Source organism: Osmerus eperlanus, chromosome 6 (genome assembly GCF_963692335.1).
Source record: "Osmerus eperlanus chromosome 6, fOsmEpe2.1, whole genome shotgun sequence".
Lineage (NCBI taxonomy): Eukaryota > Metazoa > Chordata > Actinopteri > Osmeriformes > Osmeridae > Osmerus > Osmerus eperlanus.
In genome coordinates this window covers 11,888,956-11,908,834 of record NC_085023.1, presented here as the reverse complement: position 1 = coordinate 11,908,834, position 19,879 = coordinate 11,888,956, and the positions used below count along the sequence as shown (strand labels likewise).

General features: G+C 47.6%; 1 protein-coding gene across 8 annotated transcripts in view; it reads right to left on the bottom strand.

Annotated features, from left to right (window-relative positions):
* Nucleotides 1-19,879, bottom strand: part of ltbp1 (latent transforming growth factor beta binding protein 1) — a 76,099-nt gene that overhangs the window by 40,208 nt on the left and 16,012 nt on the right. For 7 of the 8 annotated variants that reach the window (XM_062463512.1, XM_062463509.1, XM_062463508.1 and 4 more), the window contains exons 4-7: nt 14,955-15,106; nt 9,348-9,515; nt 1,201-1,410; nt 719-1,020 (exon numbers count right to left, since the gene is read on the bottom strand). In XM_062463512.1, the coding sequence (XP_062319496.1) occupies nt 719-1,020; nt 1,201-1,410; nt 9,348-9,515; nt 14,955-15,106 (832 nt within the window). Of the gene's footprint in view, nt 1-718; nt 1,021-1,200; nt 1,411-9,347; nt 9,516-14,954; nt 15,107-19,879 lie in introns of those variants that run through there. The other variant, XM_062463515.1, reaches the window with a different exon arrangement.

Sequence of the window (19,879 nt, the reverse complement as noted above, 5' to 3'; positions counted from 1 at the left end):
GGGCGAGGAGAGTGTGTTCTTATCTCTGCGCCGTAAATTTGATAGGAAATTGAACGGTGATTCAAGGCGGATAAGAGGAGAAGGGTGCCAAATGTGCTAATACCTCCGGGATGTATTGAAGCACTGACACGGGTTATGGAGTAATTTCCGAGGCGAAAATGTATTTTGGGGCTGATAACATCTTTGTTCTCTTGGCAAGCAGACTGAAAAACGAGAAGGAGAGCTTACACACGGTCTGACTGAGAGGGGTGTTTTCGTGTCATCTAAACACACAGCATTGAGGGACAAACAACTACTTAGATGGGGGGGGGGGGGGTGGGCTTTTAAAAGTGCAGATGATTCATGTTTGAAACCGGGCCTACCATTACCATAATACAGTCCTACATGACACCATCACTAATCACCCTCCCTTTAACGTATTGAAGTATTCCCAAAGAGATGTACTACATTTACATTACATTTATTCATTTAGCAGATGTTCTTATCCAGAGCGACTTAAAGTAAGTACTGGGACATTCCCCCCGAGGCAAGTAGGGTGAAGTGCCTTGCCCAAGGACACGTCATTTTATTCACTGCCAGGAATCGAACCGGCAACCTTCTGAGTAATAGCTGATTCCCAAGCTACCCATCTACCTCCTCCTCTCCATATCCATGCCCACAGATGCCGCACGCCCACAGATGCCTGCACGCCCACAGATCCTCCCACCTGCTGTCTCACCTGTGTCCCAGTGGTCTCCTGGAAGCAGCGCCCCAGGGGGGAGGTGACGGGCTGGTACTGGTGCCCGTAGCCATGCTGGATGACATTGTGACCCTGCTGCTGCTGCTGCTGCTGCTGCTGGTGGATCTTCTGGTTGTTCTCCGAGTGGTGGTAGGTGGTGTAGGTGGAGCCCGACTGGGACGAGCGGGACGAGCCCTTCACCTTCTGGCCATTTGAGTCCAGTTGGGACACCTGGTGGATCTGGACCGAGGCCTCCGGAGGGTGTTTGACATGGATGTTCACGATGCTGGGGTTGAAATTGACTAGGGGAGGACAGGGTCAGAAGAGGTTGGTTATTTACGTAGAGGAACGGCTATTAAGCTAATTGGAGGGTAACCTTCATGAATGACTTATTTCTTTATGTTTATTGACAATGACTGTGTGCAACAAACCATGACTTTATTCGGCACAGTGAATTATTTCGAAGTGGCTCCTTATTTTACCTGGATTCTGCCCGTTGCTGTAGGTCAGGGGCAGTGTGTGTGTTGAGTGGATCTGGGATGTGTGGCTGAAGCTGGAGGAGCTCTGCTGGTGATGGTGATGGCCATTCTGGATGGGCATCTGGCAGAACTTTCCGGTGAAATTGGGCGGGCACTGACACTTGTCCCTGGCACTGCACTTTCCTCCATTGATGCAAGGAAGATGGCAGACCACTGACAAAACACATAATGAGAGTGTTTGTACACAATGGGCATATTGTAGTTTCTGCCATATATATGGGCAACACACACAACCACACACACACACATTAAAGCCACGGAGGGATCTTCCTCCCATCTCTCGTCATCAAGGTCCACAAATCACACAGAGGGACCTGGGTCTGAACACTGAAAGACATTGCGATTCTAGAGCCACAGAACAAGTTCTATTTAACCATGCTTTCCTCGAGTTCGAGGACATTACACATTCAGCTCAGTGTCCAATCCCCCCTCACTATCAATATTCATCACCGAGGGCCGTATGGTAAATGATCCACTATGCCTGGAAACTGCATAATGCCTTAGCAAACCTGCAGCTAATTGAGCGACCTGCTAATGTATTCATGTATTCCAGGTCTTAGGGCTTGTTCTCCATCCTGAGTGGGGCATGTTGTGTTGGGCGCTAGCCTAGTTTCCAGGCAGTCCTTAGGCATAGAAGGACATGTCTGACGAGGACCCAAGTACGAATTAAAGAGGTGCAAACAAGACGGTGTTCCTCCCAAGAGGAGGGAAAGATGTTCCTTTTGAGGGTAAACAGTGATAATTCAAATCTCTTCTTGTGTTCTATGGTAGTTCTAACAATAAACCAAAAAAATGCTTTTGGTCACTTATTTCTCTTTCCCTGTCTGTTATTGTCTTTCTCTCAGAGCTGTAAGTCACCCGAGGCTTATTCACAACATTTCTTTCAGAGATTCAGCTCTACACACCACACCAAACTCACCTTAGGTCAGCTCACTACATTCTGCAGGCCAGATACATATTATACAAAAATACATCTAAATTATAACATAGCTGCAAGCAGCAATGGTGGATTATTCCTCAAAATAGCAAAAAATAGCAAAATTGACATATTAGAGGATTACACTTCACCGACAAAAGAACAGTAAAGGCAGATTTCATCCTGCCGAATTCTAAATCTCCGCATGCATCTGCATTTGAACCAGTACCCTTGGATTCCAGGTGCAACACTCTAGCAAACTGAGCCACATATACTTTCATATTGGGAATGTTTGTTTGCGTGAGTGCACTGAGTGACTAACATGAATGGGAATACACTGCCAATACAGTCTTACAATATCGATCAGAATACAACTTTTACAGACATAATGCAAGAACTCCAATATGCTGGCTCGATGCAGCACAATCTTAGCTACAAAACACAATAGTTCTGGAGCTTTGTGGGTAGTATTTACCTCAGAGTGAAACATCAACTACAGTTATGACTAGAGATAAACAGCTTCAGGTAGCTAAATGTACCTGTCTTGCTTTGCAGTGGCTTACAGTGTCGCTAAACAGATAATCATGTCATGAGATAAATAGATACTACAGATGAATCATTGCTATGTTTGACAACCGGAGGATTGACCAGAAGACCAGAAACCGGTATTTCTGTCAGAATAAAAAAAAAAAGGCAGTGGTTGGATTTGAATCTTTGACTTTGCACTTCCCAACTCAGCAACTTACCAGAACAACTGTAAAGAAGGCTGACAGGTATAACATCAAATGAATGGTCTGTGTCCAGAAGGCTGACATTTTGTCCAGCTATAGTATAAAATGAATGGCCAGTGTTCAGAAGGCTGACATTTTGTCCAGATATACAGCTCTGGAAAAATTAAGAGACCAATGCATTTTTGTTCCCCATGAGAAATGAGGCATGTTCACAAATTTTCAGAAGAATAGGAGAAATGGGGTGGAAATGCCATCACTTTGAAAATGTGACTTTTGGGCGTGGCCTGTGGTGCCCCCTAAGGTCTGATGTGGGCCAGTCTTGGTGTGGCGGTTAGTCATGGCATGTTGCATGAATTCGCCAAACTTCAAAACTTTTACCCATGATTTCTGAATTAGTAGGTTACTAGAGTAATAATAATAATACCAACAAAACCAACAGGGTTCCTCCTGACGGAGGAATCCTAATTAACGGCTCCATTCCAGCAGCAATTTTGAGTAATTGAGGCTGAAGGCCGATCAGAGGAGAGTTCTGTTTTCTGAGGCGTGCTCTGGAAAAGAGCTGAGAGAGCCGAATCCCCCCAGTGTATTTGAAATATGTGTCAATGGCGTGTGGGTCGGCAGTATGAATCAAGCTGTCAGTTTATTCCAGAGCTGGCCAGCAGACCAAGCCTGGGAGGGGAGGGGCGGTACAGTATGTGTGTGTAAGAGAGAGAGAGAGAGAGAGAGAGAGAGAGAGAGAGAGAGAGAGAGAGAGAGAGAGAGAGAGAGAGAGAGAGAGATGGAGGGAGATGGAGAGACAGAGGGATACACTGTTGTTTTCCCCATAGGCCGTAGGTTTTCGTGTCTGAGTGTGTGTCGGCTTTTCCCCAAAGGATCTCAGACACAGTGGGCTGAGCACTGGCTTGGGAGATATAACTGACATCCCCCGTCTGCTTGAACTCCCCAGACACACACACTTCCACAGACATGCATACATACACAGACACACACACACAATTGGATACCTGCTCCCTATGGGGAAAATCTGTGCCTATTGTTACTTCAGCGAAGGTAGGAATCTCCTCAGTTGAATCGCAAGTCGATTGCTCAATTGAACGAGAGAGAACTAGTAATCACATTCTCCTGGCGCTCCCAGTCGTAGAAGAGCATGTGAAACAAGGATACACACAAGCTGAGAACTTCCTGAAAGGTGTAAAGTGTAATGTTCCACACCTCCAGGTAATTCATTGACACGCTTTTAGGAGTTCCATATTTTTCACTGGAAAGCATCAGCACTTGCCTTTTGCTAGTGTTTCAATAGCATTAAAAGAGTTACATGGTCATAATAACTCCAACATTCCCCCATATTTTCTATTAAATCAAATATTTCAATGAGTCTTTACGGTTAAAATACTTCTACATTTAAATGGTGCTTTTTTTGTACTTTGGATACTTTTGCTCTGTTTCCAAATCACCACTATTACTACAATAAACATTATGCCCATACCATACTTTGGTATTTTGCCCTCTAGGAAAGGACAGGGTTTCAGGGATTTCACGTGGTGACACATAATGACAGCTAGAATAAATCATCCTCTCCCCAAGCCTCTCATTACAGTTTCAATAACACACAGCTTAGAAACCTCAGAACCATCTCTCTCTCTCTCTCTCTCTCTCTCTCTCTCTCTCTCTCTCTCTCTCTCTCTCTCTCTCTCTCTCTCTCTCTCTCTCTCTCTCTCTCTCTCTCTCTCTCTCTCTCTCTCTCTCTCTCTCTCTCTCTCTCTCTCTCTCTCTCTCTCTCTCTCTCTCTCTCTCTCTCTCTGTCCTGTTCCGTTCACATTTTTATCTCTCTTTTTTTTCGTACTTTTCTCCTCCTCCATCCCATTATTCATTGCTTGCTATCTCTATCTCCGACTCTCGCCTTCAGAAGAATGTCATACCAGTAGATGGTTTCATAGAGATTTAAGGTTGTGTTGGATGTCTACAGACAGCACAATGTACTGTAGACAAGCAGGTGGTCCAATAGTTGTTTTTCTCCAGAACACTGGATTAAGGTCCATTTCCACATTGCCCTTTACAGATGTCGACATTTGACTGTCACCTGGTAGGTTCACTAGACAGCAAACGTTTCAAGGCTCAATGGACAAGCTCTCATAGACACTGAACCGCAAAGACAGCAGTTATAACTAATTGAGTGCAAAAAGGCCAGCTGGAGAAACTGACAAGAAGTTACCATAAAAGCTGTTATTTCTATTGAAAGAACATCCCACATGAAAACACACTGCATGAGGTTTACACACAACAAATCTACTGGAATCAAAACGATGAGTAACAGATTGAAGCCTCAAGTTGAGTGACATGTTTTCCCATCTCTTGCCAGAGTGTCTGAGGTGTAATGTGAAGAAACAGTAGGTAGACTGAACCAGAAGCCACAGAACCCACACAGCTAATGACGCCATGACACCAAAGCAAAATGGCCACCACAGCCTCCCTCCCTAAATGATGTCAGCCCATTCCCGATGAAGGCTAACCACACCTACCCATAATGGTTGCAGAGTCAACTTGTTGTGGGCAGGGAACATGCTACTGAGGCTGTGTGTGGCTCAAGATCATAGGGAGAAAGGAAGGGGAATGCCAGTGTTTGAAACAACAGTTGAGTGATCGTATCTGACACAGCTCTCTGGTAGACATCCACTTAGAGAAAATCTAAGTGATATCAACCAAAAAAACGAAATTGAGATGTGCAGAAAAAGAGGCGGGTTCATCCCCCAGACTGAGGCAGTGGTTATACTCTAGAAAGAGCTGGTGACCCTGGTGGCTATTGGGATGAGCAGTCTGACGGGCTGAGATTTGAAGTGTCTTGTACTGTACATACATCAGACTACACAATATCTTTCTTCCAGACGATGTACATAATAGTAGCGCTGGATGGGACTGTTTAATGGGACTGCACAAACCAACACACAAACACACGTGCATTCGTACGCACGCGCACACACACAACCGCCAAACCACCCCCCCACCACCACCACCACACACACAACCAACAACTCCCTTCCTCCCCCACATAAACACACACTTACACACACAAACAAGCAAAGCTGACTCATTTCCTCCTCGTCAGCCAGCTACTGAGTTTTCTAAGCCTGGAAAGGCAGAGAGGTAGCTAGGTAGGACCAGAGTCCTGGAACTGCTTCATTAAGCCAGGCAGCACTGCTCCCTGGGCCTGGGGACCGTGATTAGAGCAGCCTGGGTCAGCAGGCAGCTGCGAGGAGGGCCCCTGGGTGCCTAATGAGATTTTAAGAAGACCAGTCTGGCGCTTTGTAGAAAATTCCCACTTAGCGGTTAGAGAAGTGGGGCTGGTTGGCCCAGACGGAGCAACCCTAGACTCACCAGAGAGCCAAGCGCCTGGTGTTTATTGCGGGCACAGAACCTGGCAACCTAAGAAGCCCTTGTCGCAGCCCCCCCACCCCAATTCCACCACCGGCAGCTCCATCCGAGGAGACTGTAAAAACAAGGGCTAGTCTTCCCCCTCCTGCCAGGTAGAGCGGACGACAAAGAGAAGAAAAAAAAGGTTGCTGGGAAAAAATGACAGTGATTATAAGCTAATGAAATCTGACAAGGAGGAAATGACAGCTACCAGAGGAGCAGTCGACTCCAGCCATCCCAAGCTCCTTATAAGGCTAGGGCTGCACAGCTCATAAACTCTCCAGCACACTCCGAACCTGGCAACCACTCGACCCCCCCCCCCCCCACCCCAACCCCACCCACCCAGTCCCACTTTCCTCCTCCTCTATCCTCTGTACACGTTTTTCATCCTTCACCAGATGATTTCCTGGCCACAACTTGCGTACGTGGGAGCTAGGGAGCCTGTAAAAATTGGTGAAAGTGTGGGTGCTGAATATGTGTCATGTGGTTTTTAGACTTTTTCCTCAGTCTCTACCTTGGACCCTCACATGCTTTCATTTAGGGACTGACCAAACAGCTGATTACAGTCCACTGGCCCTGTAAAATGCCTAAAAGCACTATTAGTGTGTAATGGTCAATAATCCAGTTTCAAACTGGATTCAAGACAAATAGGGCCTCCAGGCAGCCATCTCCAACCAGAGTCAACAACAAAACTGGAACCAAATTATTATGTCCCCTCTATTTTAGCCCACCTCACCTCAACAGGTTACAAAAGGAATTACTGTAGGAAAACTTACATTGGACCCGGAACCTAGCAAAGCAGTACCTTTCTCTTTGTGCTAGCTGAAAGTAGAAGTTAAATCCCTCTAAAAGCGCATTGCCTCCCCAAGCTCACCTTCGTTCTGACTTCGTCCCAAAAAACAATCTAGTTTAATCCAACCATAAATGCTGTATTGTCTGGACCGTGGCTGACACATAAATGAACTGGCAGCCACAGACAGCAGCAATATGGAGGCCTGGACGGGTCCAGGAAGCTGTAAGCACTTGGACAGCCTCAGCACACACCTGGGACAGCACGGTCGAGAAGGAGGGCTATGATACTCACCACTAATGTATGGAGGGAAAAAGTACATCTCCAAACTTTAACTGAAAGGGTCAAAGCCACAAACGCTGAGGGAATAGCTAGGGGAGAGAAAGTGAAAGTGGGAGGAGAGGTTGGAAGCAAAAAAGAAAAAAAAAGTTATTATCGAGGAGCTAATGTGGATACAAAATTTGGCAGTAAGATTGACTGACCAGCCAGCCAGCCGATCAGCCAGCAAGCCAGACAGCCAATTCCACAGTTGTAAACACCGTAGCTGGGTTCCTCCCTTCTTGTCCAGATGCTCCATCTTAAAGTCAGGCTCATTGAGATAGGGAGAGAACCTGAGAGACAAGAGTGGGGGAGAGGGTCTGTCTCGGTCTGGGTTTGTGACGAAGGGGTAATGTGGCAGCCCAAAACCACCAGCCAGACCTCCAGACCTCCAGTCCTGAGCGCTGACGAGGCGGGATAGCAGACCAGCAGGAATGTGGAGAAAAATGAGTCTGCCACTGCTTGTAAATCAGACTGATGCTTCATTGCACACACATACACACATGCAGTACACACACACCAGCTCAATACCTTGTACTTTTCTTCAATAATAATTTATATTCGTACCCTCAATGGATGCTTTGTGTTTTAGTTTCAATCAAATGGTGGCAATTACTGGACAGTTACAATGCACTCCGCCTGTCTATACTGTGAGTCTACCAACATCCACATGGGAGTAAAGGAAGGCAAAATCTTTCCAAAGCAAAACAACTTGAGCTTTTTTGAAAGGCTTGGTAACACTGTTGATCAGCCGACAGTCCGTGGCATGCCATAACAAGTCCCCGCCCCTCCTCCTCTCCACTGCCCCTCCCTTTTCTTATTAAGAGGCAACACTCTCCATGTTCCAATTTACTCCCTCACCATGCAGGTATGATAAACACGCGATTTGCTCTGTCTGGACTGTTGGACAGGGGCCTGGGCTGTAAACGTCCAGCTTCCTGGGGTCGGGTCTCCACAGGTACCTTGGCTAGGGACAGAAGGGGGGCACAGAGCAGTCTGGGCCGGCCTTCATGCCTGGGCAGGAGAGCTGCACCTCTCTCATCTCCGCTCGGACGGCAAATGGCGTTTGTCGCAACTAATTCCCCTTAAGCTGAAATATGGCTTTGCTTTACAATGTAATTGAAGGTGCTGCACCTTTCTGAATTTCCACTGTAGCTCTTAAACCATGGGACTCAGTTTTCCACAAAGAGAATAAGAAACGGGTTTTAGCCGCTGTGAAGCGTACAGGAGCACAGAAACCCCACAAAAACTCAGACACGACACAGCTTCAAATGAAAGTGTGGAGCGAAGCTTCAGAGGGTGATGTGCTTGGCAGAACCGGTAAGAGCTCTCCTATCGGTGTGTGTTGCTGTGTCAGACAGGAATCCATCTTGTTTGGGTCTTCCCACATGTCTGTGTCAGGGGCAGAGGATCCAGAGGAGCTCCTTATAAGGACGCAGGCAGGTTAAGACACCAGACTCTGCCAGAGTCTGTGCAATCCATTAAGGAACACCCACTTATGTGGTCGGGCATTGAGTCTTTTGACACTATTGTACTTACAGTACACATATTTGCGAATTGCGAGTACAAAACTCATGACTCATGAATTGGTATCATTCATATTTGTAATAAGCAGCGAGCGTCACATTCTCTTTAATAGATTTCTAACGTGAAATGTGTACTATTCGTGAACAGCAGTGTGGTCCGTGTGGGAGATATCTCCTGGTAGTGCATCGCAGAGTAAACAACCCCAAGGGTGTGCGGCGCGCGCACACACACACACACAGACACTCACTGCTCAAACAAGCCCACAGCCTCACACCTCCTCAACATAGATGACTCATTTCCCATCATGCACCACAGACAACGCACAGAGACCCCACCTAAAACCGAGGGGTGGAAAGAGAGAGGACGGGGTCAGAGACGAGGCAGACTCCAGATCACTCACCTACTCGGAAGTTAGGCGCCGTCAGCGTGTCAGTGGCGTGGCCATTCTCACTGATGATGGTGGTGGTGTTGCCGAGTTCACAGTTGTTATGGCAACGTCCCCCCATGCAGGTCACCTTGCAGATGGTGGGAGTGAAGACCACCTTGATCCTCCCTGTGTGGTTTCCCACTGCCGGCGGTGACACCCAGCACAGCAGCAGGAAGGAGAAGAAGGGGAAGGAGAAGGGAAGTCTGGTGAGTAGCATGTCAAATGACTTTGTTCTTCCGCTTGTCACACACTACCTCGGCGGGACCAGTCAAAACAATCCCAAAGGCAGCCGATGTGTTCTTTTGAAATTGCGTTAAATCCTCTTGTCGTTCCTCACTTTCCCAACTTCTCTTTTTCACTCCCCCTCCCTCCCTCCCTCCCTCCCTGTCTATCTCTCTCTCTCTCTCTCTCTCTCTCTCTCTCTCTCTCTCTCTCTCTCTCTCTCTCTCTCTCTCTCTCTCTCTCTCTCTCTCTCTCTCTCTCTCTCTCTCTCTCTCTCTCTCTCTCTGTCTTTCTCTCACTCTCTCACTGCTCCTAAATCCAGTGGCGTCTCTGAAACACTCGCAGGGAGAAAAAATAAAGTGTGGAGAGAGAGAGCTCGGCAAACAAAACTCTGGGACAGCCTCCAATTCCTCATCAAAAGTCAAGTTCTTTGGAAGGTGGGTATTGGCAGATCACAAAGCCATGCTTTCTTCCCTAGGAGACAAAAAAACGAGTTGGCAAATCTTTTTTTTTGTTATCCTCCTACTTGTCTCTTTCTTTCTCTCACTTCTAACTCCAGTTTCTCTACAGTGTCCTGCCTAGCACATATTTAAGGTACCTCCATCAGAAAAAAACCTTCCCAAAATGCTTTGCTGTTTGTCCTTCTGAGATCCCCTCATCCCTTTCTCTCTGTGCTTTAGGATAAAGTGGCAGTAGCCCACACTTAACCAGGACTGAAACCTGCCCGGTCTACCCACCTCACCACCCACTCCTCTATCCTATCCCCATCCTCTTCCCTCCCTCACCACCAAAGCCAGCTCTTAAATGAGACAGACAGAGGAGAAAGAAAATGAAAGAGAGAGAGAGAGAGAGAGAGAGAGAGAGAGAGAGAGAGAGAGAGAGAGAGAGAGAGAGAGAGAGAAAGGGGAGTAAAATAGTAAGCTCAATGAAAAAGAAGAGTGTAGACCACAAACATCTGTCCCAGGTCTACTGCATCCCATCCCAGACTACCCCTCCTCCACTTCTGTCTTTCTTCCTCTCGTAACACAAGACTTCTCCTCTCTCCTCAGATCCCCCCCCCCCCCCCGCCTGCCACCCACCCACCCATCCTCGCCCCCCTTCCCGTCTTCATCCATTGACTCCTCCGTCTCGACCTCGATGGCTCCTCTGCTTCCCCTCCTCTGAGGTCTCACTTTCGACATCCTTCATCCTCTCCACGCTTCCTGGCAGCTCTCCTGCCTGGGTCCAAACCCCCCCAAGCCCCAGACTCCGCCACTCAGGTCTTCGTCTGCGGCTGTCAGCTGTTCACACCAGACAGAGTGGAGACGCAGGGAGCGCTGCCAACCAGAAAGAGACAGCTGTTTTCTACCCCAGAGAAACAGGCAAAACCACTGGATTAGAGGCCTTCATCTGCCTAAATATTTGCTATGGAGGTGCAAAAAGATCTCAATTGAAGAGGGAACTACTAATGTGATGCGGCGGTTAAAAGCCAAACACTAATAGACAGTTGGATTTTGAATGCCAAGTCTGTTGTGCACTGACATCTAATGTTTCCAAAACAATATTTTTAAAAAACATACAATTCTGCCAAATTTCTGTTGAAGCAAGACCCTCTCCAAGATTTTATAAACATTGCTAGAAGTTTGGCTAGTCAAAGAGAGATGGCTTTAACTTTTTTCACGTGGACCTTCAGGACTCTGTAGACATGTGCGGCTCCACTCAGCTCCTGGCTCGTGGTAGGGGTCTGCGCACACAAACCATCGAGCTCTCCATCAGGCTCTCCTGCATTCTTTACCTCCAGCACAATCCCCCCATGTGTCACACCGCGGGGCTTACCTTGTCCGTGTGTGTCTGCCCAGAGAGGGCCCTCCATCCAGACAAACGCACACGCAGTTCCACGCCAACGGAATGTCACTTTCTAGACGTCACCTCTGCCCGTCCCCTCGGCTCCCTCGCTCTAGCATCGGTCACTCGCACTCCTCAGTCACCTCGTTCTCATTCCAAATTCTCGTTGGGCGGAACGGGGTAGAGCGTTTGCCCGTTTGCTTCGAAAACCTAGTGTTTTGCCACACACTGATTTGGAGGGGTCTTACTTTCAGGTCTTGGCATCCTGAGGCTCTTTTAGGGTCTTGAGAATCTCATTCAATCAGGGGCATTACATTACGGACAGAAAGACCATCGTTGCTGACAGTGGTTCCACAGTAAAGTACAGACCAGCTCAAGGTTTAGCTTGGAAACATCCAACACGTCTTTCGAAGGGGAAGATGTTTCCTGACACCTCTCTCCCAAGCACCATGTTCCACGAATCTCATAACTACTCCGAGAAAGCTTCGGGCTCCCCCCGCTTCACTAGTGAGGAAACGCATCCACCTGCTGCTATCCCCCGAACGCCATCCCTCTGTTCAGGCTCGGCCTCCATCTGTCTGGTGAGCTGCAAGCGTGCAGGTGTGCCGCGAACGGCAAGACGAGGTCTTTCCCTTTGGTTTCTCCACCGACAGAACACGGACATCGATCAGTGTGGGGCACCCTGGGAGAGGAGAGCTTGCGGGGAGGAGGCCCGGGAACACAGGCAGGGCTGGAGGGAGCCAGCAGGGCGAGGACGAGGGAGAGAAAGGGCGGCGAGGTGTAGAAGACGCGCGTCTTCTGTTGGGGGGGGGGGGGGGGGGGGCTTTCGCAGAAGATCTCCAGAGCTCTCGGTTGCCTCGTTGAGGGAATACAGAGACAGATTCGGTAGCCAAGCCTTTCCGCCAGTGAGCTTGTAACTCGCTGATCGGAGGGGGAGCGTTTGCCTGTGCGAGAGAGCGCGCTGAGGGACGGCTGAGGAGGGAGAATGGCTTTCCCAGACGCGGCACCATGGCTTGTTGCTGACAGGCTGTCTGTTGCGTGGGACAGGGCTGACAGGAAAGGCTGCGCCCGGCGATTTAGGAGCACAAACATTCTCCCGTCTGCCCGCCTGCACGGAGTGAGCAGGGCGAGCACACCGACACCGACCGCGTGCTGGGCTAAAACCAACAGCGACGTCCCAGGCAATTTAGCCTGCGAGGCCTGAGGGGCTATTTGCAGAGACACGGCTATCCACTGTAAGTGTTCCACAAGACAAAGTGGATGATCGAAGTGGATGCGCTTGGTTTTATCAACGTCAGGCGCCTTCCATTTTTTTAAATCTCTCTCTCCCTATTTTCATTTGGTTTCTTCCCCTCACTCAGTGTTGCAACCTGTCCCCTCCACCACCCTAACCCTCCCCCCCACACACCTTTATCCCTCCGTTTCTGTTTCTTTTGTGCACTCTTTCCCCCTTTTTTCTCTCATCTTCTGGCATCTGGGCTTGTCCCCTGCGGTCCTACTGGACTTAAGCCAAGAGGTTATTTGTTGCAGTGGGTCTCCGTGGCTCGGCCGGCAGATTACTGCAAACTGTAGCCACCAGGGCCTCAGAGGCTGGGGGAGGAGGACACACGCAGCCCCCTGGAGACCCACCGAGACTGTTGTGTCTGCACAACTCCACTAATAGCCCCAGACACTGTCTCTTCCCCGGGAAACGGAGACCTTCGCCTCCAAGTCAGCAAGTTTATTGAAAAAATATTGACGTAGGTAGACGAATACCAGCCCAGGAAGTCTAGCACCTGATCATAACATTCTCATCCTCTGCCAACGCAATGCATAGCACACCTGGAGGGTGTCAGGGAATACGCCATATCGGGTGTATAACCATAAATATACATTATGAAAAGGGAAGCAATATATTTCAACCCCCTCCGTGGCAATACACATCGAGCCACAAGGCTCAACTCTATTCATCAGTTGGGACTTTTTGTACACTGCTACTGTGAGATAATACGTCTTCTCATGGCAAGACCCTTCAGTGGTCGAGACTTAAACGGGAAGCTAGATAGCAGGTATTCAGCCTTTCGGTTTACTCTTCACACCAGACGTCCACTCATACCCCTCCGTCCGAGCCTCTTGTTTTTTCAGCTACTAAGGGATTCTCCCGTGGATGACACGGTTTATCGCCTCCCTCCGTCATCCCGTTCTCTCTCCTTCCCACTCTCTCTGTCTTTATCTGAAATTGCCCTAGGAAAATGAGGCTAATAATTCATTTTAGACAGCGCCGCGCAGCAGGCAATGCTTAAGTCTTTATGCCATTATCGCTGGGACTGCAATTTGAACAAATCCAATTGCTGCCCAACTACAGGCTCCACATTCTCCACAAGCTTACGGCCTTCCAGCAGATGTGTCTTTCTGCGTGTGCGTGTGTTCCGTGTGTCTCCACGTGTGTGTGTGTGTGTGTGTGTGTGTGTGTGTGTGTGTGTGTGTGTGTGTGTGTGCCTACAAGGAACAATTACCACCTTTTCATCCATTCAAATAATAGAATTGAAGCACAAAGAAAGTATTTCATATGCAGAGGAGAATCTAACTGGAATCAGCCATGACCTGACAGCCGGCTCATCGACTAACACCATTTTTCTTTTAGGTTTGATCCCTTTCTTTGCTATGAGCATCACTCACTTTCAAAATCAATGACCAGGGTTTCCTAATTTTGTTACAATGGGTTCACTGGTATTTCACAAGCCACGCATACTTGGGCATAGGACCTGTGCAACCAGGAACCACTTCTCCCCGTGGTGTGGTCGAGGTGTGGTTGGGATGGGGGGCGGGGGAGGGGAGTGGGGAGCGGGGTACAGTGTTGCGCAGAAATCGCCCTGGTTCCTGTAATGTGAGAAGGGGGGCGCCGCGCCCAAAGCCCATGCTAAAATAATGACAGGCTGACCTAACTAAAGCGGGCGCTACCGTGTCAGTTTGGCAGTGATTAATGTGCGGCGGCCATCAATCCCCGGCCCTGAAATAACAAACAGCGCCGGCGTAATTGGCTGAGTAGAAGCCTGCTGACACAAGCTGGTGTCCTGAGGTCTGGGGCAGGCCGAGAAAGAGAAAGAGAAAGAGAGAGAGAGAGAGAGAGAGAGAGAGAGAGAGAGAGAGAGAGAGAGAGAGAGAGAGAGAGAGAGAGAGGGAGGAGGAGGAGGGAGAAAGAAAGATGCTTTCAACCTGTAATGGAACTATGAAAAAAACGGGCTTAGCCCTCTCACCTCCTTATGCCGGGGTAAGCTTAGGAATCTTAATACCGAGCTAATGACACTTCTACTTTGGAATGAAATAAATTAAACAATAAAAAGATCATTTGAATTGTGAAGTTACATTTTGAATGAGTAAAAAAGTTAGCCCCACAGTCCAATGGCTGGCAAGGTAGGACAGCTCCAGACTCAAGAAAATCATCACTTCGTAACCACAAGCTGCCTTCGTCCTGAGTCCTGCATGAATGTACTTTTATGCTTTATAATGTACCATGGCGACCACAGACAGTCTGGTTTCCTGGAGTCCACTCACCGTGGATGGGGTTGTGTCCCACCGTCAGGGGGATGGGTCGGTCGGGCTGGTGCTGGACGTGGGTCTGGGTGTGCGTGGTGTGGGTATGGTAGTACTTGGGCTTCAGGATGAACTGCTGGCTCTGGCCTGGGAGCACTGGTATGGGTCTGATCCTGGAGGGGGACATGGAGCCCAATTATTGTACATGGCAATATATTGACACCGTTTATAACACCAAGTGACACAATGTGTGTTTGTCTGCCAAAACAAATGACAAAGGTTGTCACAAAGGCTGCCCTCATGCCACATGACATAACAAGGAGTGTGTGTGTGAAGTGCGCGTGAGTGCGTTCGTATGTGGGAGGAAATTCACTTTGAATGAAACGGAGCAAAATCACCCAAAATAACCCTTTGCAAAGTCTTTGCATCCCTCTACCTCTAAGCTCTCTCTCCCGCTCTCTCCCTCTGTCTCCCTCTCTGTCTCGCTCTCTGTCTCGCTCTCTGTCTCGCTCTCTGTCTCGCTCTCTGTCTCGCTCTCTGTCTCGCTCTCTGTCTCGCTCTCTGTCTCTCTCCCTGTCTCCCTCTTCCACAGCGTCTCTCTGCTCAGTGTCTCTCAGTCTAAAGGACATTAGACTTGTTTAGACGAGAGGAAGAGAACTCATCTGCTCATGTGGTACTGGGCCCCTGAGCTATATTGACTGAGACAGCGGTAGTCAACTTTTTCATACAGCATAACCGGATCAAATTGTCAGCCGCCACAGTGAAACCACTGCGACAGGTCTGGGTCCCGGCAAAGGAGGACTGAGGACAAAAATAACACTTTTCTTTTTCTAAGGAAAGGGTAGAAAAGTGGACAACAATATGTCTGTTGGTTGAAAGCCGTCACTAAATGGTTTATAGTGTGTTTGTGTTTGTGTGTGTGTGTGTGTGTGTGGTGTGTATCACATCCACTACAACACTATAGACGTACATGCTTATTGGAGCTCTGTATAGGATAATCACAGAGTTTTTCTGGAGGGAGATTGGGGTAGGTCAGCCAAGGAATAGCTTTTCACAGCTGAGGTACCAGCCAAGAATGGCTTTTCCATTTCAAAATAATAAATCTAATTTCAATCTATGTAAAAAAACTAAGCAGACAGACTATTTGCCCCACTGTGTGTACACACTGTCAGTAGTGTGTGCATATTTGAACTGAACACAAATATACAGACACTCGCAAAACCTAAGTCTACCACATGCTCGTAACCTTCATCATCCCAGCCATTTAACCATCATGATTACCTTGCGTGCACACGTACACACACAAATTCCTCCCCCAAACCCACAATCGCACCCCCACAAATCCTGAACTCCAGAACCTCTCAAAGAAGTTGTCACTCCTTGCCTCAATACTGACCTTGATCATTGACCCCCCCCTCTCCTCTCTCTCAAATCTTCATGTGTCACAACAGAGCCTGCTCTGCTCTAGTCATTTCCCTGCGCTAATGCTAATCCAAGCTGGCTCTGCCACCATAACTGCCATGTCATTTAGACCATCACCACAACAGCCTCCAGTCACTTCTTGTAGAGGACAATGGAAAAGGTGGCGGAGAACGACGGGTTTAAAATGGCTGCCGAAACACAGGAAGTCCAAGCAGTCAACCATCCTCTCCATCTTCCTCTCCTTGACCTTTTCCCTCTTATTCAAGACCGACACAAACATTTGAACTTCAAAGAGCTGGTGACTGTCTTTCATCCAGAGAGACGATCGGTACAGGGTTGCGTTGAGCTAACCCGTGTGCCCCCGGCACTGATACTTACTCCTACTGTTATCCTTTTCCCTCACACACACACACACCTCGGTTTGTCTTTATCAGAGTTGATAATCATGGCCTGAACTAAATTAGGTGTCATTTCTAGGAGAATTAAACCTTGAAGGAGAAGACTCAAGGAAGAGGGGGAGGGGGGGAGGGAGGCAGAATGGCACACTGCCAACTGAAGTGAAATACAAAAAGGAGAAATAGATAGGACCAGAGAGGAGAGAAAGTGAGAGAGAGAGAGAGAGAGAGAGAGGGACTGGATGGAGAAAGAGAGAGAGTGCGTGTGTGTGGGGGGGGGATATCTCACAAGCGTCCTCAGTTGTCTCCGCCTTGCTCGCTCTCTCTCTCTCTCGCTCTTTCCAGATGCCCTGCGGTGATCTAATCTGCAGCGTCTGCCGCGCTGAAGCGCCTGCCTGATGTCATGTGTTAGAACACAGAGGAAACGCACACCAGCCCTGCGGACACATCTCAGCCCCCTCTTGGGGAGCAGGCTCAAAAAGTGACAGCAGAACCGAGTCTTTATTGAGGGGGAACGCGGCCAAACCACCTTTCAGACGACCAAAAACGAAGGCTTTCTGTTAGCTCTCAGCCAACTGCTCCACAGAGAGAAGGTTCTCTCCGTGAAGGCTGGGCACAGGATACCTGTTGTGTTTTGAAAGAGTTGACACTCAGAATTCGATTGCAGTCGGAGATCAGAGAGAGGGAGACGATGAGAAGTCTGTGGACGTACTTGATTGGTTAGCTTTTTCAAGGTTGTTGACAGGGTGCTTAGTCAAACGGATTAAGTACAGTAGCGCAACTTTAGAGCCCATAGAGTCAGGCAAGACTTTCAACTGCTTGACACACACAACAAAAAAAGAAAACTTCAAAAAAGGTTATTTCTCCACCTATAAAACCAGGTCGCTTTTTCCCCTTGACTTAGATTGGATGGGAACACTTGCACTAAGTACTGAGAGCTATGTGTTAAGCTCTTCCACATGCTTCTATGAGGCCCAATGACTTTGGCAAAGAAGTGCAGCTCTTACCCGAACCGTTCACAACATGTCAATTAGCTCTACTGAGACACAGAGCATGGATTAGGAAAATTAATTAAGAAATGTAAAAACAAATATGTTACGCTTGTGTCGTGTACAAGGTTGCCACAGCTCAAGCGACTTGATAAACATTTTTGATATTGATAAATGATTTTTTTTATTGAGCTTAATAAAAGAAGTCTTCCTTTAAAGGACTTCTTTAAAACGCTTAAAAAAAAGGCATTCGAGAATATCCAGTGACATTTGTTAACTGCTGCTTCGGGCTACTGTAACAGATAATGTCGAATTGAGCTTAAAGTGCCACCCACAAACTCTTTCTGCTCGAGCCCAGGTGTAAAGGTTCTGTTGTATCATTCCTCCTTTACAAGACCATAACTCAGGGCCAAGCGTCAGTTGGGCTTACGTACAAGAACAACAACTGTGAAATTATACAGAACATAAAAAAAAAAAAATCGCTAACGTTTTTCCAATCATGATTTGAACCGATCCCTTTGTATAAAATGGCTACTGCGTTGGAAGAAGAGCTACTGTACTTGTAAAAGTTACCAATGAACTTGCTATCTTCACCAATACCAGGGAGCATCGACTGACCCGCATGCCTTGAGACATTATCAAAACACGGGGGGTGTTTGAAAAGATACTAATCACAGTTTCTCAACAATTTGCAGGACAAATGATTTCCTTGTAGGTGGAAAGAAGGGAACTAATGTGCGGCTGCCATTTTCTTCTCCCTCCTAGCAATGTGGTTTTCCTGCACATAAAGACTGTGAGGCGTGAGGAATGCTAGCGGTGGAATCATCTCCTGAGCCAGTTGGCATGAAGTGGCCAGCGGCTCGCAGACGACATCCATCACACCAGAGATTTGTCATGTAAGACTTCTGTGTGAGGACCTTTCTGTCTCTCTCTGTCTCTCTGTCTCTCTCTCTCTCTCTCTCTCTCTCTCTCTCTCTCTCTCTGTCTCTCTGTCTCTCTGTCTCTCTGTCTCTCTCTCTCTGTCTCTCTCCGACACCCATCTCCTCATCATCCCTCTCATCACATTCTGTCCACCTTCCTTTGTAGAATGGCTAGCACAGCACCTCAGAGGCACCTCTCTTTCTCTCTCCAGACCTTTGACAGGAGTTTGGATATTAACACCCTCCCAAATGGAAGTGCCTCTGCATTTCTACAGCTATAAGCTACTGTATTAATGAGAAAACACCTACGTGAGTTGTATTTTTAGATAAAACCAACAGGTTATGAGACCCAAAGAGTTGAGCACCTGTGCATGACTATTTTGAGTTTTCTACCCATTCATAAAAACAGTCATTGAAGATTACCCTAACTCTAACACATGCAGACACATTATAAATAAAACTTGCTTTAGTACTCAAGTTAGGAAGTGATAAGGTTATTAGACACTGTATGAAACTTCAGGTTATATATATATTATATATATAGTCAAATGTTGAACAAAAAAGTTGCATATCAACACTTAGAAACTGATAACAATGGTATTGGGGTTTTGATGCAAATCACTTGAGTCCATCTCCTTGTTAAGTTGTTAAGCAAGTTGTTCACCAACATGAACTTGCTCCACTTCACTGGTGGCATTAACACTGTACCTGTGTGGCTCAATGTTTTGCTGATGAGTAAGTCTCAGAGTTCATGATCACACTGATAAGGGCATTGCCTAGTGTCTAAACTACAACTGTTAATGATGCTATTCCCCATGGCATCGACACAATATAATGCACATTCACATGCTACTTAACAACCTTGAAGCAAACACCAAAAGGACGTTTAAAGCGTCGTCTTGAAAACCAAAACCGTTGAAGACAGTTTAACAATGGCTCAACTCTTCTGCAGAAAAACGATGACTAATTTCAGAGACGGGTGTTTCTTTTCAAAAGTTTTTTTTTGCAGCCAATGCATAGCTCAACATTCTGCTGCGGAGTATATATATTTTTCACCCACGTCCCCCTGGGCCCAGTGCCAGCAGGTAAAAAGGGGGCCACTATGAAATAGGCTCACTGTGAGGTCTGAATTTAATGGCTCATTAAATACCACAATAAAGGGACTGCAGCATCGCTCAGCGGCCCCAGACACACCGGGGATATTATTAAATCGCAGTCAC